This window comes from Melanostigma gelatinosum (genome assembly GCF_949748355.1).
Source record: "Melanostigma gelatinosum genome assembly, chromosome: 17".
NCBI lineage: Eukaryota > Metazoa > Chordata > Actinopteri > Perciformes > Zoarcidae > Melanostigma > Melanostigma gelatinosum.
This window is the reverse complement of record NC_136650.1, coordinates 21,191,388-21,211,283: the sequence shown is the minus strand read 5'-3', so window position 1 is coordinate 21,211,283 and position 19,896 is coordinate 21,191,388. Positions and strand designations below refer to the sequence as shown.

Genomic DNA, 19,896 nt, shown 5'->3' with positions numbered 1-19,896 from the left:
AAGTGCTCAAAAGTGCCACAGAATCTGTGTTTACACCATAGTCCCATCACCATCACCAAAGAACTCATCGTCACTTTCTTCGATTTCAGAGTCCACCTCAGAGATGGTGTCGGAGATGGTGTCGGAGATGGTGTCGGCGATGGAGTCGGAGCTGGTTACAGATTTGGCCTGGGTGGAGATAAAAGGAACATCAGCTCAATTAAATTGCACCACACCTGGGACACTTCTGGCAGGTGACTAAGCTTTGTCTTCTAGTTCACAACAGTTGCCGTGTGTAGCAGGAGGGTGTGGTTGGACATTCAGTTTCTGCTTGCATCCTTAATTAAAGATAATTACTAGTGGGACAATGAAATGTTCTTTTCTGTTAGCTCTATATGTAGTGATCCTCCTCATGTTGTCCTTTGTGATGATTAATATCTATTTTAAGAATACACAAGAATGCTACGAATACAAATGAGATGTATCATAGTATTACTCATTTAATGCTTTGTACATTTGCAATAAAGAAAGAATACATAGCGATTCATATTAGCACTGCACAGAGTAAAAGAGGCAACACTAAGCAGTAGCTAAAGTACAACAGTCGTTGTAAATACCTTTTTGCCTTCCAGATATATTGGTTCACGCTTTTTCTCGCTGGGCTCGGTGTCCAAAAAGGCCACATAATGGATCAGCGTGTAGATTCTGGATGACCGAACAAGAAAGAATGATTTTGATTGAGAAAAAAAAGATTGACCGGCCAACATGCAAACATCATTACAAATAAAACCCTGTTGATGGAAAAACAAAGCAATTTCGTCCAAGTGGTCACCTGTGGTAGAACATCGTCAGGAACTGGATCACAACCGATGCCGCGAATCCTAAAATGAACATGAAGGCAATGGGATAAATTACGACGTCTTCCCCGGTGGTCTCCAGATCGAAGTTGACCTTGGGGAGATTGATGGAGAAGGAGGCCCCGAAGAGCTGCATGGTAAATGTCGCCACCAGCCACAGGGCATTCATGATGAAGAAGGCAAAGTTGATCTGTGTGTAAAAGAGAAGGATCAGATTAATTCAACGTAACTTGCACAGTGGTTTCCTGTTACTGTAGATGTGTTCAGCTCCCCACACCTTGTTCCTCAGCTCTCGCAGGTCATTGGCCATCGCTTTCTGTCTCTCCTTGTCGTCCTGCAGAGGTTCCAGGTACTTCTTCTGGAGCTCTATAAAGAACTCCTCCTCCTCCTGCAGAGAAACCCTTCAATCAATTATTCTGTTATTTGTGCATATTTAGATGCAGCGCTGAATCAAAACTTCAGAGTTTTCGCCTGCATTGTGAAACAGAATATGGTGAGCATCATTGTGACGATGTGATTCAGCGGCAGCTGATCACGCTGACCTGATACAACGAGACATACACACCTTGTCGAGCGAGTCCTCCTGCAGCTGCATGTCAGTGGACATATTCTGTAGTTGTGTGACAAAACCTGGACGGAAGAGCAAGACAGGAGGGTATTAGAGAGCATTGCATTTTCAACAGAGCTGGAATCTTTTTGCAAAAGAAAATATCACGATTGATTGATTATTGCAAAATTATTTCAACTTACATTGGATAGGTGAGTCGAAAAAAGGCTCTGCTTGCCTGTAACACAATCATAACATGTATTCGTATCATCTCACACTTTGTGACACTGGCACATCACACTTCAATCGATGTTCCACCTTTAGGACTTACGTCTGTTCCTCTGGGATCCTTTCGTCCCCCACAATCGTGTTTTGGGGCTGGAGTCCAGGCTGTTGGGACTCTGTGATCAGGATCTCCCGGTTGACAGGGAGCTGGTTGGATTTTTTGCAACATTTGCACCACGAGAAGTACCGTTGGAAGGTGCTTTTGGCTGCAAGGGTGAAGATCAGCTTAAGTTCAGTAAGCACAAACAATAATACTGGTCTCGTGTTGCACTTCACAGTAAACTCTTTTTTATTTTTTGGTTCCAACATGGAATATCTACCTCTCTGGGTTTTTGTTTGCATGGCGACGGGATCTGGTGTTGCAGCTCCAGGGGTAGGTTTTGACTCCCGTGTACCCCAGGACACGTTGTTCATGTTGGTCATGGAATAGATAGTGAGCAGGAGGTAGGCGCTGGGGATGCAGAGGATGTAGAGAAAGCCGTGGAACAACAGTTGGACTTCCTGAGGATGCATTATCGCAGTGATGATGTAAATCAAGGCCATGCCGATGACGAAAATGCTGCTGGGTGTCAGGATGGTTTTGTCCTCCACCATAGAGCCTGGAGAAAGATCAGGGCATGTTGAGTTAGCAGCTCTTCTAACATTTGTTTATACAAAGTCCAAATAAAGTCGCTGCACGTGTTTCTATAAGTTATACCTGTTTGAATATTACTCACCGATAATGGACACCGACAACACCAACATGAGGAATGCGTATATGATACTCATGACCCCAGCAATAGTTATCTGAGTGTCTGATTTGAGTTTAAAGCAAAGACCCAGGTAGATGACGGGAGGTATCACAGCCAGGACCAGCGCGGTGTTGGAATCTATTGTTAAGACGAATGTCAAACTACCTGGAGACCACAAAAGGAAGCACATACAGATTTTTATTATTTGAACAAAATATAATCATTCTTAAAAAAAATCGGTTGATCTGAAAATAAATTGTGTCGACAAACACAAAACACCAACCTGCAGTCAACAGGCAGATCGTGGCAGGGGCCAGAATGGCTGAGGTGATGGCGAAGAGCTGGTAGAACATGAACAGTTTGGACACGGACGGGTTTCTCTTGGAAATGATGCTGGTGGAGCCGAGCAGATCCACCACGTTGGCCAATGTGGACGGTCCCCATCGGCGACGCTGAAGTTGGCAAATAATCATCAGCCTGACTTGTGTGATTTTTGGTTTAATGACAACTTTTAACCAACAAGATCGATATTCATAGATGCTTCGGATATACAGTTACTGAGTATCTGAGCTCGTCAAATCGTGGAACAGTTCCGATCAGCTACAGCACTCACCTGGTTGTAGAGTTCTTTGAAGTCCTCAGGTGCATTGGTGTAAGCATCAGCTGCTGCGTTGTACTCCACCCTCCATCCCTGCTTCAGCAGCAGAGTACACAGCCAGCGGTCCTCACCTGCAGCGGACAAACAATGCATTCATATGTGAGAGGAGACCGACTGACTGAGTGAGAGACAGGAAGTCCTATCAAACAACATCCGCACCTTGGTCATACTGGATGTAGTGGCTCGCCTCCGTGGACTTGGTGGCGTACCTCTTCATCACGTTGTCGTCCATCAGCGCCGCTGCTCTGAACAGACTGAAGCAACCGGGGCTGCAGAGCACACAGCCGATCACGTGCTCCGTTGTCTTCTGCAGCCAATGACTGACAGCATATTCAAACTTCTGGAACCACACTGTGGGTCCTGTAATTGAAATACAGAGGTATTGTAAATCTCAACAGTTCACAACCCTTTCAGCTTCAGTGGTGGATCGTAGAGCTCTTTGTTGATATGATTGGACAGCTGTTTAATGAAGTCTTTGTTTAGTTTTGTCCTGCCTTCTCCTAGTTTAATTGAATTGTTGTACAATGTGCACACCTGATCCGGTGGGGTGAATCCTGCCACACACTGCCCCGACACGTGGGTACATTTTTAAACGGTCGATGAGCAGCATCAGAGCAGCCGGTTGGAAGTCTGTGTCGCCATCTAAAGCCAGGATGTAGGTGTTTTGCTTCTCTCTCTGGAGGAACAGGCACAGTTTGTTTTGATTTACCTTCAGGATTCATTTAGAAATACTGTGGATGCGTGTTGGAGCGCATGAAAACAAATCTGCAAACGTTTTACTCTCATCTTACCTGAAGCTCCGCTGTCAGCTCATCCTTGTCCTCTCCCTTCTTCAAGCGTGCGTAATATTTGGTCATGAGTTTCCAGCCCAGAAGATAGTAAAGATACATGACCTGGAAAATAAGAACAAACAAAACTAATGTTCAAGTGTTCAACCGTTGTTGAGCGTGAACGTGACCCAATGTGAGCTGTAATGGCACATGTAAATGTATCGACATTATTTTCCTACCTGAGACCATCTTTTCTTGTGGCGGATGAGGTCTTTGTCCTTGAAGTGAACAATGATAACGTTCCCATGAGGCATGGTGACCACCAGACGACCGCCGTACGGCGTCCTTATGATCTTCTGCACAGGGACCTGCTGATTATGTTTGAAGAACTTGTCGTCGATGTTCGTGAAGATGCTGATGACGCAGAATGAGAGAACTTTGATAGTAAATTGTACTGGACAAATTTGTGATGCATAACACTGAATTGCACAGTAACTAGGCCATCTCTAAGCATGGTTCTTACCCATAAACTTCTGTGAGGATTCTCACGAGGTCCTCTGCATATGTGTTGAGGTGATTCCCCAGACTGCCTTTAACATGTTTGAATGCGTCGTCAAAGTAGATATGTGATTCAAAGGTGACATCGTCGAACTTTCGGTCTATCTTTGGTCTGTACTTGTCCAGTCTGCAGTGTTCAGAGAAACACAAATAGGAACTGTGAACAAATCCACTGTGATGAAGTCGTTAAGAGTACAACTGTCTGCGCTGAGGACGCAAACTCTTAGGGAAATAAAATCCAGCAACACATTGAGCAACTAGGTTTTTTTGGTCTTCCCACGTCATGTAGCATTTGCTCAACTGAAATACGAGGCTAAAATTCTCTTTGTAGTTAAAATATTGAAGTGCAAAGCAAGAGACTGGATTCTTGCTTTCTCTAGCAGACCCTATGTTCACAACTCCCTTAGATCCAAACAACTAATTCACATCAGGGAATCAAAAGAGATAGAGTTAGAGGAATGGAAAGATGATCAATGATTTAAAAAAAAAAACTCACCTGAATATGGAGATGATGATGTTCATCATCTCACCGTAGGTTTCGTGCCACATGGTCCCGCACAGATACAGCATCGCTGTATCAGATGACTTGTTCCTAAACATGACAAGATTTGCAAATGTGAGAAACACGGTTTTGTTTGGAGAAGAGACACTGTAACTCAAACTTGAAAGCATAAACTACCCAACCTAAAATTGCAGCCCAATTCCAAACACTCCTCGAAGAATCAACAACCATGCGTTAGATGATTCTTGTTCGGACCAAAAATGGAGGACTACTCCTGCACACACTTACTTCTTCCTCCCTTTTTTCGTCTGGATGTCGAATCGGGTGTTGAGGAGGAGGGACTGCTCAATAAAGGCACTCTCAAACAGCCTCCTGACGAACAGGTCTTGGGTCCTCTGGATACGAGACACGTTGAGGTACCACAGATGGAGGGTGGCCAACACAAGACCGAGCCACCAAGACACTGCTGAACCTGGAGGAAGATTAACAAACACATTTGATGAAAATTCCACCTTTGGATACTGAAAAGTACCTCGATCTCTACCATATGATGACGTTTTTTTTGTGTATCCAGAACAATGCAGCACTAAATAACAAAATAGCTATGCAAGTATGACTGGTAATACTTCTCGTCGACTACGTCATGGCCCCAAGGACCTACAATAACCCTATTTTTGAGTATTATATCTGCTAACATGCATTGTACCAGGATTTACATTCTTACCTGTCAGCAAACCGATGTCAGTTATCTTGGCCATGTCCAGGAAGCACAGAGTGTGTGTAACATCCAAAACCAGACCTGGGAACACGCTGCCGTTCAGGCTTTGGTTTCTTCCATCAACAACTTCATTGCAGTAGCCTGTGAAGCTGATTGCGGTCCCGTTCAGACTTGTTCTGTAGTCTTGATAGTAAACGATAACAGGGACAACGAAGAGAACCATGACGGCCAGAGAGGCCAGGTACAAAGGCAGGATGAAGCATCGTCGCAGGGCGTGCATCTTGCAGGCCACCAGAGAAAACCAGTGGCAGAGTGCGGAGGAGATCAGCTGGACCCCGATGATGATGGCTATAATTTTTGTCTCACGCCTCGGGATGGAGGTCACGATGTCCCAGTCCATTTTGTCCAGAGGGACGTAGGCTCCGAGGACACCGGCGGTCACCGCGATCCTGAGCATGCTGGAGAGGATGTGCAGCATGTTCTGGCACGTTTTCACGTCTCTGACCAGCGCTTTGAGGAAGATGGACCTGCTATTCTCACTGATCAGTCTGAAGTAGTTCTCCCACCAGTTAAAAGACATCAAGAAGGACCCACCAACAGCCAGACCCACCCAAATGATCGTCTTGATATCAGTGGGATCCTTCATGATGTATAAGACGAGGAACAGGACGTAACCGAGCAAAATGAGGAGGAAGGCGGTGATGGAGGGCACCAGGAAGCGGTTCCTTTCTTTGGCGGTGCACTGGGTGATCACCTGTAGGAGCGCAGAGAGGACGGCCACACTGTTCAGTATCGTCACGTTGGTCACGATGTCCAAGTGGGGCATTGCAACGATAGTGAGAATCGCTGCACCCATAGCCACCAGGAACTCAAAGAACAGAACCTGAAGAAAAAGAAGATCATGAAATTAAACAGCACGGTAAAGAAGAGCCAGGTTACCTGCTGGGCTCTGCTTTTGGCATCCCCCAATGTCCTGTTGACTCTCGTCTTACCAAGGCTATCGTCGACTTATTTGGCAGCTTTGATGTTTTGTAGCATGCCTTCCAGACGCTTTTGAGAAATAGAAAGACGCTGGAAATTATGAGGGCGCAGCCGATACAAAGCAGAGCGACGGGTCTCATCTCATCTGGGAGGGTTTTTGTGCCTTCGTTGGACAAGGTGATGAGAAGGAGGAATGAAACCTGGAACAGAGTTTAAAAAAGTGATAATCATTTCAATGGTGAATTAACACTGTGATATGAGCTGCTCCATTAACAATGCATGTGTCTCACGTAATGTAATCCTTATGATTTCACCTATAACACCTAAATGAAATCTATATTCCCACAGCTCTTTCTGTCAACTATGCAAATTCACGTATACGTAACAAAATGTATGAATAATAGCAAACCTTGCTGCAGAGGGCCAATCCAAACACAACCACAGCTACGACACTCAGCGAGATGACCTTTAGTAGTTTGATCATCTTCCATGGCGTGTGTTCATCTTCAACGGCGGGAACCTCTCGGCAGGTATCCCACGACTTCCTGAAGAAAGACACCAAGGATAGATCGATGGGACAAATGTGTATAACACACTTGTAAGCAGATATAAGAAACAAATCATTCATAACATAGGATATAAACAGCTGTAATTATTTAAAATATTTCTCTGAAGAAATTTAAACAATTGATAATTGTTGAAAATCTGCATTATATGTCTTTATATTTAACTGATTGTATGTGTATATACTGCTTGATAAACAGGGAAAAACTGATGACTCAAGAAATATTTTCACCTTTTCCGCTTAAATAATAATTTTTATTTATCTAACAGGGGCCGTGCACATTAATCAACATTTCAGTTTCCACCTCAATGTCAATGGGCCAGAGTTCGCTAGAAAGCTCATTTGTGTCTGTAGTCCGCAGGTTATATTATTATTATTTATTTATTGGCCAAATATAAGAGCACAACTAACTCACCTTGCTTACATGAAAAGGCTTACTTTCACATTATTTCTAATCGAATAGACATTGATTGATAACAACTGGAAATAGATTTCTGATTGTATTATTGACATATAAATAAGTTACATATTAAATTAAATCTGAAGAAATTAAAATATTTGTACTTACCAGGGCATATCTTTGTAATCAGCCATCCTTCCTTCCGTCTGGTGTTGTAAATGAAGACTGTCTGTTTGAGTGTCAGTATTTAAACTCACCTTGTTTCATAATTGGCTTTGAGGGCGGCGCCAAATTCTCCACAGGTGAGTTCAGCAGCTACGTAGCTGTGATTAAATGAGCATGCCAAGTACAAAGCTAATGAACAGCAATTAATACAAGAATAGCAAAGTAAATGGGTGCCCCTCTTACAGACGTCATGTTGTTTCTGTACACAGGAGGTGTGATCGGAGCAGAGGTGGAAGAAGCACTCAGATATTGTATTTAAGTAAAAGTAGAAATACCACCGTGTTCAAATAGCAGTTAGGTTTTGCTCAAGTCACAGTGTTAGCATCAAAGTTCATTTCAAGTATCAAAAGCAGACTGTCCCTTTCAGAAAACAATGTAAATTAAACTTGATATATTTATGTTGAATTATACTTATTGATGCATTTTGGTGCACATGAGGTCAATGTTTTATGCTGGTCAAGGTTTATATACTTTATCTGATGAGTGCACCTGCACTTGCTGGTGTTTAACTTTCGCTGGGGTTTTTCGATAAAAAATATGTCTTTCGATAAAGAACAATAAAAGATAATATTCAGCCTGAGGCAGCTGGACAAGGGGATGTGGAAACTAAACACATTTTACGTTATCAACTACAGTCATTCCAGTCGAGTGTGAAGCTGCTCCGCTGACAACGAATGTTGAGTGTGTTTGTTTTCTTTCTTTATACTCAGATTAGCTTTATTCTAGTGTAGTGTTCCCAGTTGTGAAACAGAAAATGTAACAATTATACTTCTCTGGGTGCTCTCAGTGTCATCTGCAAACGTTTCAGACTTTTGATCATGTTGACTGATATTTTTAGACTGTTTTAGACCATAGAGACATGTATGAATTTTGAAAAATGGCCTTAGTCTCCTTTTACATTTAAACAAGTATTTATTCACTCACAGCAGAACAAAAATAATAATTTCCAAACCAGTGTATCTACATGTAAAGAAAAATGATCTTCCATATATCAAATATGAAACAAAATGAATTACAGTTGGTGTTGCACAAACAGTATTTAATCTCAGTGTAGCACATGGAACAATAACAGCCAAACGTTAAATACAGCCAAAAGTTAAATACAGCTTTTTCACAGTGTGCTTTATTAAGAGCCAAGAACAAATAAAAGCAGAACAGTCTCTGGCAGACTTATCGCTGCACGAAGAGGTAATATTACAGAGAATCATCGACACTTCTCTCTCCTTCACTTCAAAAATAAATGAAAAGATAATAAAAACATTTTGTATACTGTGTGTGCTTTTCTGATGTTGTGCAATTGACAATAAAGCAAACTTTGAACTGATCACACAATTCAGCATCTCATGCTCTAAAAGAATGTCAGACCGTTTTGTCAAATGATCTCTTTGGCGTCTCTGTTCAGGATTCCCTGATTTAGGACTCAAGTGATGATTTGCAGAACCTCTGACCAGATTTCTCTCACTTTTGTCACCATTTAGAAAAACGTCTTCGTCGTTTTGTCCAAACTTCATTCATTCCACTTCACATTCGTCTTTTAAACATTAAGATGTACAGTGCATCTAAACTATTCAGTTCATAAATGGCCGTAATAATGTGACATTTCATGACCGGGTGCTTTCATTTGCACACAACACACATACTCACAAACACAATGTTGTATACTATCTCAACAAGAACATTCATCATTTGTTTTCTGCAAAGCACTTTCTGACAAACTGGCTCAATAAAACTTCATTTTAGAAATAAATGATCAATACATAAAGATATTTTTGGTGAAATCTCACATACAGTGTATAATGTACAGTGCATAATTTCCCCTTGGGGATGAATGAAGTACTTTTCTATTCTTTTATATTCTAATGTAAAGTGCTCAAAAGTGCCACAGAATCTGTGTTTACACCATAGTCCCATCACCATCACCAAAGAACTCATCGTCACTTTCTTCGATTTCAGAGTCCACCTCAGAGATGGTGTCGGAGATGGTGTCGGAGATGGTGTCGGCGATGGAGTCGGAGCTGGTTACAGATTTGGCCTGGGTGGAGATAAAAGGAACATCAGCTCAATTAAATTGCACCACACCTGGGACACTTCTGGCAGGTGACTAAGCTTTGTCTTCTAGTTCACGACAGTTGCCGTGTGTAGCAGGAGGGTGTGGTTGGACATTCAGTTTCTGCTTGCATCCTTAATTAAAGATAATTACTAGTGGGACAATGAAATGTTCTTTTCTGTTAGCTGTATATGTAGTGATCCTCCTCATGTTGTCCTTTGTGATGATTAATATCTATTTTAAGAATACACAAGAATGCTACGAATACAAATGAGATGTATCATAGTATTACTCATTTAATGCTTTGTACATTTGCAATAAAGAAAGAATACATAGCGATTCATATTAGCACTGCACAGAGTAAAAGAGGCAACACTAAGCAGTAGCTAAAGTACAACAGTCGTTGTAAATACCTTTTTGCCTTCCAGATATATTGGTTCACGCTTTTTCTCGCTGGGCTCGGTGTCCAAAAAGGCCACATAATGGATCAGCGTGTAGATTCTGGATGACCGAACAAGAAAGAATGATTTTGATTGAGAAAAAAAAGATTGACCGGCCAACATGCAAACATCATTACAAATAAAACCCTGTTGATGGAAAAACAAAGCAATTTCGTCCAAGTGGTCACCTGTGGTAGAACATCGTCAGGAACTGGATCACAACCGATGCCGCGAATCCTAAAATGAACATGAAGGCAATGGGATCAATTACGACGTCTTCCCCGGTGGTCTCCAGATCGAAGTTGACCTTGGGGAGATTGATGGAGAAGGAGGCCCCGAAGAGCTGCATGGTAAATGTCGCCACCAGCCACAGGGCATTCATGATGAAGAAGGCAAAGTTGATCTGTGTGTAAAAGAGAAGGATCAGATTAATTCAACGTAACTTGCACAGTGGTTTCCTGTTACTGTAGATGTGTTCAGCTCCCCACACCTTGTTCCTCAGCTCTCGCAGGTCATTGGCCATCGCTTTCTGTCTCTCCTTGTCGTCCTGCAGAGGTTCCAGGTACTTCTTCTGGAGCTCTATAAAGAACTCCTCCTCCTCCTGCAGAGAAACCCTTTCAATCAATTATTCTGTTATTTGTGCATATTTAGATGCAGCGCTGAATCAAAACTTCAGAGTTTTCGCCTGCATTGTGAAACAGAATATGGTGAGCATCATTGTGACGCTGTGATTCAGTGGCAGCTGATCACGCTGACCTGATACAACGAGACATACACACCTTGTCGAGCGAGTCCTCCTGCAGCTGCATGTCAGTGGACATATTCTGTAGTTGTGTGACAAAACCTGGACGGAAGAGCAAGACAGGAGGGTATTAGAGAGCATTGCATTTTCAACAGAGCTGGAATCTTTTTGCAAAAGAAAATATCACGATTGATTGATTATTGCAAAATTATTTCAACTTACATTGGATAGGTGAGTCGAAAAAAGGCTCTGCTTGCCTGTAACACAATCATAACATGTATTCGTATCATCTCACACTTTGTGACACTGGCACATCACACTTCAATCGATGTTCCACCTTTAGGACTTACGTCTGTTCCTCTGGGATCCTTTCGTCCCCCACAATCGTGTTTTGGGGCTGGAGTCCAGGCTGTTGGGACTCTGTGATCAGGATCTCCCGGTTGACAGGGAGCTGGTTGGATTTTTTGCAACATTTGCACCACGAGAAGTACCGTTGGAAGGTGCTTTTGGCTGCAAGGGTGAAGATCAGCTTAAGTTCAGTCAGCACAAACAATAATACTGGTCTCGTGTTGCACTTCACAGTAAACTCTTTTTTATTTTTTGGTTCCAACATGGTATATCTACCTCTCTGGGTTTTTGTTTGCATGGCGACGGGATCTGGTGTTGCAGCTCCAGGGGTAGGTTTTGACTCCCGTGTACCCCAGGACACGTTGTTCATGTTGGTCATGGAATAGATAGTGAGCAGGAGGTAGGCGCTGGGGATGCAGAGGATGTAGAGAAAGCCGTGGAACACCAGTTGGACTTCCTGAGGATGCATTATCGCAGTGATGATGTAAATCAAGGCCATGCCGATGACGAAAATGCTGCTGGGTGTCAGGATGGTTTTGTCCTCCACCATAGAGCCTGGAGAAAGATAAGGGCATGTTGAGTTAGCAGCTCTTCTAACATTTGTTTGTGCAAAGTCCAAATAAAGTCGCTGCACGTGTTTCTATAAGTTATACCTGTTTGAATATTACTCACCGATAATGGACATCGCCACCACCAACATGAGGAATGCGTATATGATACTCATGACCCCAGCAATAGTTATCTGAGTGTCTGATTTGAGTTTAAAGCAAAGACCCAGGTAGATGAGGGGAGGTATCACAGCCAGGACCAGCGCGGCGTTGGAATCTATTGTTAAGACGAATGTCAAACTACCTGGAGACCACAAAAGGAAGCACATACAGATTTTTATTTTTGCATTTATTTGAACAAAATATAATCATTCTTAAAAAAAATCGGTTGATCTGAAAATAAATTGTGTCGACAAACACAAAACACCAACCTGCAATCAACAGGCAGATCGTGGCAGGGGCCAGAATGGCTGAGGTGATGGCGAAGAGCTGGTAGAACATGAACAGTTTGGACACGGACGGGTTTCTCTTGGAAATGATGCTGGTGGAGCCGAGCAGATCCACCACGTTGGCCAATGTGGACGGTCCCCATCGGCGACGCTGAAGTTGGCAAATAATCATCAGCCTGACTTGTGTGATTTTTGGTTTAATGACAACTTTTAACCAACAAGATCGATATTCATAGATGCTTCGGATATACAGTTACTGAGTATCTGAGCTCGTCAAATCGTGGAACAGTTCCGATCAGCTACAGCACTCACCTGGTTGTAGAGTTCTTTGAAGTCCTCAGGTGCATTGGTGTAAGCATCAGCTGCTGCGTTGTACTCCACCCTCCATCCCTGCTTCAGCAGCAGAGTACACAGCCAGCGGTCCTCACCTGCAGCGGACAAACAATGTATTCATATGTGAGAGGAGACCGACTGACTGAGTGAGAGACAGGAAGTCCTATCAAACAACATCCGCACCTTGGTCATACTGGATGTAGTGGCTCGCCTCCGTGGACTTGGTGGCGTACCTCTTCATCACGTTGTCGTCCATCAGCGCCGCTGCTCTGAACAGACTGAAGCAACCGGGGCTGCAGAGCACACAGCCGATCACGTGCTCCGCTGTCTTCTGCAGCCAATGACTGACAGCATATTCAAACTTCTGGAACCACACTGTGGGTCCTGTAATTGAAATACAGAAGTATTGTAAATCTCAACAGTTCACAACCCTTTCAGCTTCAGTGGTGGATCGTAGAGCTCTTTGTTGATATGATTGGACAGCTGTTTAATGAAGTGTTTGGTTAGTTTTGTCCTGCCTTCTCCTAGTTTAATTGAATTGTTGTACAATGTGCACACCTGATCCGGTGGGGTGAATCCTGCCACACACTGCCCCGACACGTGGGTACATTTTTAAACGGTCGATGAGCAGCATCAGAGCAGCCGGTTGGAAGTCTGTGTCGCCATCTAAAGCCAGGATGTAGGTGTTTTGCTTCTCTCTCTGGAGGAACAGGCACAGTTTCTTTTGATTTACCTTCAGGATTCATTTAGAAATACTGTGGATGCGTGTTGGAGCGCATGAAAACAAATCTGCAAAACGTTTTACTCTCATCTTACCTGAAGCTCCGCTGTCAGCTCATCCTTGTCCTCTCCCTTCTTCAAGCGTGCGTAATATTTGGTCATGAGTTTCCAGCCCAGAAGATAGTAAAGATACATGACCTGGAAAATAAGAACAAACAAAACTAATGTTCAAGTGTTCAACCGTTGTTGAGCGTGAACGTGACCCAATGTGAGCTGTAATGGCACATGTAAATGTATCGACATTATTTTCCTACCTGAGACCATCTTTTCTTGTGGCGGATGAGGTCTTTGTCCTTGAAGTGAACAATGATAACGTTCCCATGAGGCATGGTGACCACCAGACGACCGCCGTACGGCGTCCTTATGATCTTCTGCACAGGGACCTGCTGATTATGTTTGAAGAACTTGTCGTCGATGTTCGTGAAGATGCTGATGACGCAGAATGAGAGAACTTTGATAGTAAATTGTACTGGACAAATTTGTGATGCATAACACTGAATTGCACAGTAACTAGGCCATCTCTAAGCATGGTTCTTACCCATAAACTTCTGTGAGGATTCTCACGAGGTCCTCTGCATATGTGTTGAGGTGATTCCCCAGACTGCCTTTAACATGTTTGAATGCGTCGTCAAAGTAGATATGTGATTCAAAGGTGACATCGTGGAACTTTCGGTCTATCTTTGGTCTGTACTTGTCCAGTCTGCAGTGTTCAGAGAAACACAAATAGGAACTGTGAACAAATCCACTGTGATGAAGTCGTTAAGAGTACAACTGTCTGCGCTGAGGACGCAAACTCTTAGGGAAATAAAATCCAGCAACACATTGAGCAACTAGGTTTTTTTGGTCTTCCCACGTCATGTAGCATTTGCTCAACTGAAATACGAGGCTAAAATTCTCTTTGTAGTTAAAATATTGAAGTGCAAAGCAAGAGACTGGATTCTTGCTTTCTCTAGCAGACCCTATGTTCACAACTCCCTTAGATCCAAACAACTAATTCACATCAGGGAATCAAAAGAGATAGAGTTAGAGGAATGGAAAGATGATCAATGATTTTAAAAAAAAAACTCACCTGAATATGGAGATGATGATGTTCATCATCTCACCGTAGGTTTCGTGCCACATGGTCCCGCACAGATACAGCATCGCTGTATCAGATGACTTGTTCCTAAACATGACAAGATTTGCAAATGTGAGAAACACGGTTTTGTTTGGAGAAGAGACACTGTAACTCAAACTTGAAAGCATTAACTACCCAACCTAAAATTGCAGCCCAATTCCAAACACTCCTCGAAGAATCAACAACCATGCGTTAGATGATTCTTGTTCGGACCAAAAATGGAGGACTACTCCTGCACACACTTACTTCTTCCTCCCTTTTTTCGTCTGGATGTCGAATCGGGTGTTGAGGAGGAGGGACTGCTCAATAAAGGCACTCTCAAACAGCCTCCTGACGAACAGGTCTTGGGTCCTCTGGATACGAGACACGTTGAGGTACCACAGATGGAGGGTGGCCAACACAAGACCGAGCCACCAAGACACTGCTGAACCTGGAGGAAGATTAACAAACACATTTGATGAAAATTCCACCTTTGGATACTGAAAAGTACCTCGATCTCTACCATATGATGACGTTTTTTTTGTGTATCCAGAACAATGCAGCACTAAATAACAAAATAGCCATGCAAGTATGACTGGTAATACTTCTCGTCGACTACGTCATGGCCCCAAGGACCTACAATAACCCTATTTTTGAGTATTATATCTGCTAACATGCATTGTACCAGGATTTACATTCTTACCTGTCAGCACACCGATGTCAGTTATCTTGGCCATGTCCAGGAAGCACAGAGTGTGTGTAACATCCAAAACCAGACCTGGGAACACGCTGCCGTTCAGGCTTTGGTTTCTTCCATCAACAACTTCATTGCAGTAGCCTGTGAAGCTGTTTGCGGTCCCGTTCAGACTTGTTCTGTAGTCTTGATAGTAAACGATAACAGGGACAACGAAGAGAACCATGACGGCCAGAGAGGCCAGGTACAAAGGCAGGATGAAGCATCGTCGCAGGGCGTGCATCTTGCAGGCCACCAGAGAAAACCAGTGGCAGAGTGCGGAGGAGATCAGCTGGACCCCGATGATGATGGCTATAATTTTTGTCTCACGCCTCGGGATGGAGGTCACGATGTCCCAGTCCATTTTGTCCAGAGGGACGTAGGCTCCGAGGACACCGGCGGTCACCGCGATCCTGAGCATGCTGGAGAGGATGTGCAGCATGTTCTGGCACGTTTTCACGTCTCTGACCAGCGCTTTGAGGAAGATGGACCTGCTATTCTCACTGATCAGTCTGAAGTAGTTCTCCCACCAGTTAAAAGACATCAAGAAGGACCCACCAACAGCCAGACCCACCCAAATGATCGTCTTGATATCAGTGGGATCCTTCATGATGTATAAGACGAGGAACAGGACGTAACCGAGCAAAATGAGGAGGAAGGCGGTGATGGAGGGCACCAGGAAGCGGTTCCTTTCTTTGGCGGTGCACTGGGTGATCACCTGTAGGAGCGCAGAGAGGACGGCCACACTGTTCAGTATCGTCACGTTGGTCACGATGTCCAAGTGGGGCATTGCAACGATAGTGAGAATCGCTGCACCCATAGCCACCAGGAACTCAAAGAACAGAACCTGAAGAAAAAGAAGATCATGAAATTAAACAGCACGGTAAAGAAGAGCCAGGTTACCTGCTGGGCTCTGCTTTTGGCATCACCCAATGTCCTGTTGACTCTCGTCTTACCAAGGCTATCGTCGACTTATTTGGCAGCTTTGATGTTTTGTAGCATGCCTTCCAGACGCTTTTGAGAAATAGAAAGACGCTGGAAATTATGAGGGCGCAGCCGATACAAAGCAGAGCGACGGGTCTCATCTCATCTGGGAGGGTTTTTGTGCCTTCGTTGGACAAGGTGATGAGAAGGAGGAATGAAACCTGGAACAGAGTTTAAAAAAGTGATAATCATTGTAATGGTGAATTAACACTGTGATATGAGCTGCTCCATTAACAATGCATGTGTCTCACGTAATGTAATCCTTATGATTTCACCTATAACACCTAAATGAAATCTATATTCCCACAGCTCTTTCTGTCAACTATGCAAATTCATGTATACGTAACAAAATGTATGAATAATAGCAAACCTTGCTGCAGAGGGCCAATCCAAACACAACCACAGCTACGACACTCAGCGAGATGACCTTTAGTAGTTTGATCATCTTCCATGGCGTGTGTTCATCTTCAACGGCGGGAACCTCTCGGCAGGTATCCCACGACTTCCTGAAGAAAGACACCAAGGATAGATCGATGGGACAAATGTGTATAACACACTTGTAAGCAGATATAAGAAACAAATCATTCATAACATAGGATATAAACAGCTGTAATTATTTAAAATATTTCTCTGAAGAAATTTAAACAATTGATAATTGTTGAAAATCTGCATTATATGTCTTTATATTTAACTGATTGTATGTGTATATACTGCTTGATAAACAGGGAAAAACTGATGACTCAAGAAATATTTTCACCTTTTCCGCTTAAATAATAATTTTTATTTATCTAACAGGGGCCGTGCACATTAATCAACATTTCAGTTTCCACCTCAATGTCAATGGGCCAGAGTTCGCTAGAAAGCTCATTTGTGTCTGTAGTCCGCAGGTTATATTATTATTATTAATTTATTGGCCAAATATAAAAGCACAACTAACTCACCTTGCTTACATGAAAAGGCTTACTTTCACATTATTTCTAATCGAATAGACATTGATTGATAACAACTGGAAATAGATTTCTGATTGTATTATTGACATATAAATAAGTTACATATTAAATGAAATCTGAATAAATAAAAATATTTGTACTTACGAGGGCATATCTTTGTAATCAGCCATCCTTCCTTCCGTCTGGTGTTGTAAATGAAGACTGTCTGAGTGTCAGTATTTAAACTCACCTTGTTTCATAATTGGCTTTGAGGGCGGCGCCAAATTCTCCACAGGTGAGTTCAGCAGCTACGTAGCTGTGATTAAATGAACATGCCAAGTAGCTAATGAACAGCAATTAATACAAGAATAGCAAAGTAAATGGGTGCCCCTCTTACAGACGTCATGTTGTTTCTGTACACAGGAGGTGTGTTCGGAGCAGAGGTGGAAGAAGCACTCAGATATTGTATTTAAGTAAAAGTAGAAATACCACAGAGTTCAAATAGCAGTTAGGTTTTGCTCAAGTCACAGTGTTAGCATCAAAGTTCATTTCAAGTATCAAAAGCAGACTGTCCCTTTCAGAAAACAATGTATATTAAACTTGATATATTTATGTTGAATTATACTTATCGATGCATTTTGGTGCACATGAGGTCAATGTTTTATGCTGGTCAAGGTTTATATACTTTATCTGATGAGTGGCTTGTCTTGCCATTTGCAGTACAGAGTGATCATTCGTAAAGGAACACAACAGAAAAAGTCCAACCTCTGCTGGGCTGCAATGTTCATGTCATGGATGGGAAAAGCCACACTTGTGATTTGTTGTCGTCTTACCAATGTTGAGACTTAAAATACGAGCTCTGCTCTGATGTAAACGTTCATGAAGTGTTGAAAAGAGAACGAGTTCACCCTCTGGGGAGCACGACAGCCTAAAGACAATATCTTCGTGTCACAGGGGGAAAGATAAAACATCTCTACCAAAGCGCTCGAGAGCATGAATATCCTTTGTTAATTTCATGTTTGGAGTTTGTATTTTGATTTTTAAAAAGGGGGAGTATGAATGTAAATTTCTTAAAAATAGAAATCTGTAGAAATCAATAAGGTTCTGATCAGACAAATCACCTTTTAGCAGCTTTGGGCGGCTTTTTGTAAATGTTTTCAATGAGATGGATGAACCGATAAATTCAAAACCAGGACGTCTTATTAAACCACATGGCTCTGCAGAATAAAGACTAAGAATAAAGGTAGATTTACTTAAAGGCCACCAATGTTACACATGAGGATCACTTTACTTGCACGAGGAACTCCAGCATCCTCTGCTTGTGAAAACAGTTGTGTAATAATAAGAATTCAACTCTAATTTAAAACATCTTCCATTACAAGCTGAAGGTGTGGTGATTAAAATAAGTTGGGGTGTGTAGGGAGGGTTGAATGAAGCCTTCATTGCAGGCTGTCAGATCCAGTGTTTTTGATCTTCAACCATCAAAATCAAACTTTCTCTAATATCTCAATATTTTGTTTTTTAATGATCTGTTTCTAGTCTTGAGGGTTCCCATACTGTATAGCTGCCCAGTAATAAATAGCTGGAGCACCACTTTATAATATATATCATAGAGAAGTTGCCTTTCAATAAACTGCAACCTTTTTTTAAAAAGTAATCAGCAACACACAGCCAACACATTGTTCAAGGCTAGCTACTGTCTTGCTGACTTTATTTTATTTTTTTACTTCCTATATAAAGGTTGTTGAATATGAATCTGCAGGGGGAGAAGTCTTTCAGATTGCTCTGAAAGAAAAGGTCATTTTAGATGAGGCATCCAATAATTTACTGCCATTGTCTTGTATTTCCTTGTATGTTTCTTTCCACGGAACTCTGATGTGTAATCACTCACATTTCCTTCTTCCTTCATTTATTTCCCCTTTAATTTTAGACAGGTAATTATAAAGTATCTACCTAAAGGTGTGACAAGTACAACCCACATTCCAGAAGTCTGCTGAAGTTGCTGAATATGAATCTGCAGGGGGAGAAGTCTTTCAGATTGCTCTGAAAGAAAAGGTCATTTTAGATGAGGCATCCAATAATTTACTGCCTTTGTCTTGTATTTCCTTGTATGTCTCTTTCCACGGAACACTAAAGGTGTGACAAGTACAACCCACATTCCAGAAGTCTAACTGGTTCACAGTTTCAGCTGTAAGACATTTGAAAAAGAAAAACAAGGAAATAAAGTATACATTGCACCAGTACTTCAGTCGATTAAAGAAAAAGTAAAAGTAAAATCTTCAAAATATGTTATTTTACAAAATATATCTTTAAAGGCCGTTTTCTAAAAACAAAAATCTCCACTCCACTAGCTCCGACACCAAACTTTCTATTTTCACTCCTGTCTATATTGTGAAGGTTTGGACAGAGGGGTTTGTCCATTTATCATTCAGTGTTTGATTCATACATTTTATTACTAAAACATGGAGAAAATAGATTTTTATGGCAGAACTTTCTGATTTATGAATTAATGCAAAGAGATATCCAAAGTTCCCTCCTTAAAAACAGTCGACTCTCATGTCAACATTTTGAACCTGGCTTCATCCAATGTTCAGATTTATGTTTTGGGAATGTGTGCAAATTAGCACATATTTGATAAGATAATGCCTCTTTTGCATATTTAAACATACATTTTCATGAAACCATTATTAC

At 42.2% G+C, this 19,896-nt stretch overlaps 2 protein-coding genes across 2 annotated transcripts; both read right to left on the bottom strand.

Annotated features, from left to right (window-relative positions):
- Positions 1-30: 30 nt before the first annotated feature.
- Positions 31-7,745, bottom strand: LOC306791192 (chitin synthase chs-2-like; the record flags this gene model as incomplete). Its single annotated transcript, XM_079287828.1, has 22 exons — positions 31-168; positions 597-684; positions 812-1,026; positions 1,114-1,224; positions 1,402-1,466; positions 1,587-1,621; positions 1,715-1,874; positions 1,989-2,267; positions 2,385-2,560; positions 2,679-2,851; positions 3,013-3,128; positions 3,217-3,417; positions 3,592-3,733; positions 3,849-3,950; positions 4,067-4,241; positions 4,351-4,512; positions 4,882-4,977; positions 5,176-5,359; positions 5,612-6,488; positions 6,598-6,786; positions 6,996-7,131; positions 7,720-7,745. 22 exons carry the CDS (start codon positions 7,743-7,745, stop codon positions 31-33), a joined length of 3,846 nt encoding a protein of 1,281 aa, XP_079143954.1.
- A 1,925-nt stretch (positions 7,746-9,670) lies between these two features.
- LOC306791191 (chitin synthase chs-2-like) lies at positions 9,671-17,396 on the bottom strand (the record flags this gene model as incomplete). The annotated part of the gene is made up of 22 exons (XM_079287827.1): positions 9,671-9,808; positions 10,237-10,324; positions 10,452-10,666; positions 10,754-10,864; positions 11,043-11,107; positions 11,228-11,262; positions 11,356-11,515; positions 11,630-11,908; positions 12,026-12,201; positions 12,329-12,501; positions 12,663-12,778; positions 12,867-13,067; positions 13,242-13,383; positions 13,500-13,601; positions 13,718-13,892; positions 14,002-14,163; positions 14,533-14,628; positions 14,827-15,010; positions 15,263-16,139; positions 16,249-16,437; positions 16,647-16,782; positions 17,371-17,396. The coding sequence occupies 22 exons, from the start codon at positions 17,394-17,396 to the stop codon at positions 9,671-9,673; spliced, it is 3,846 nt and encodes a 1,281-aa protein (XP_079143953.1).
- Positions 17,397-19,896: the final 2,500 nt, after the last annotated feature.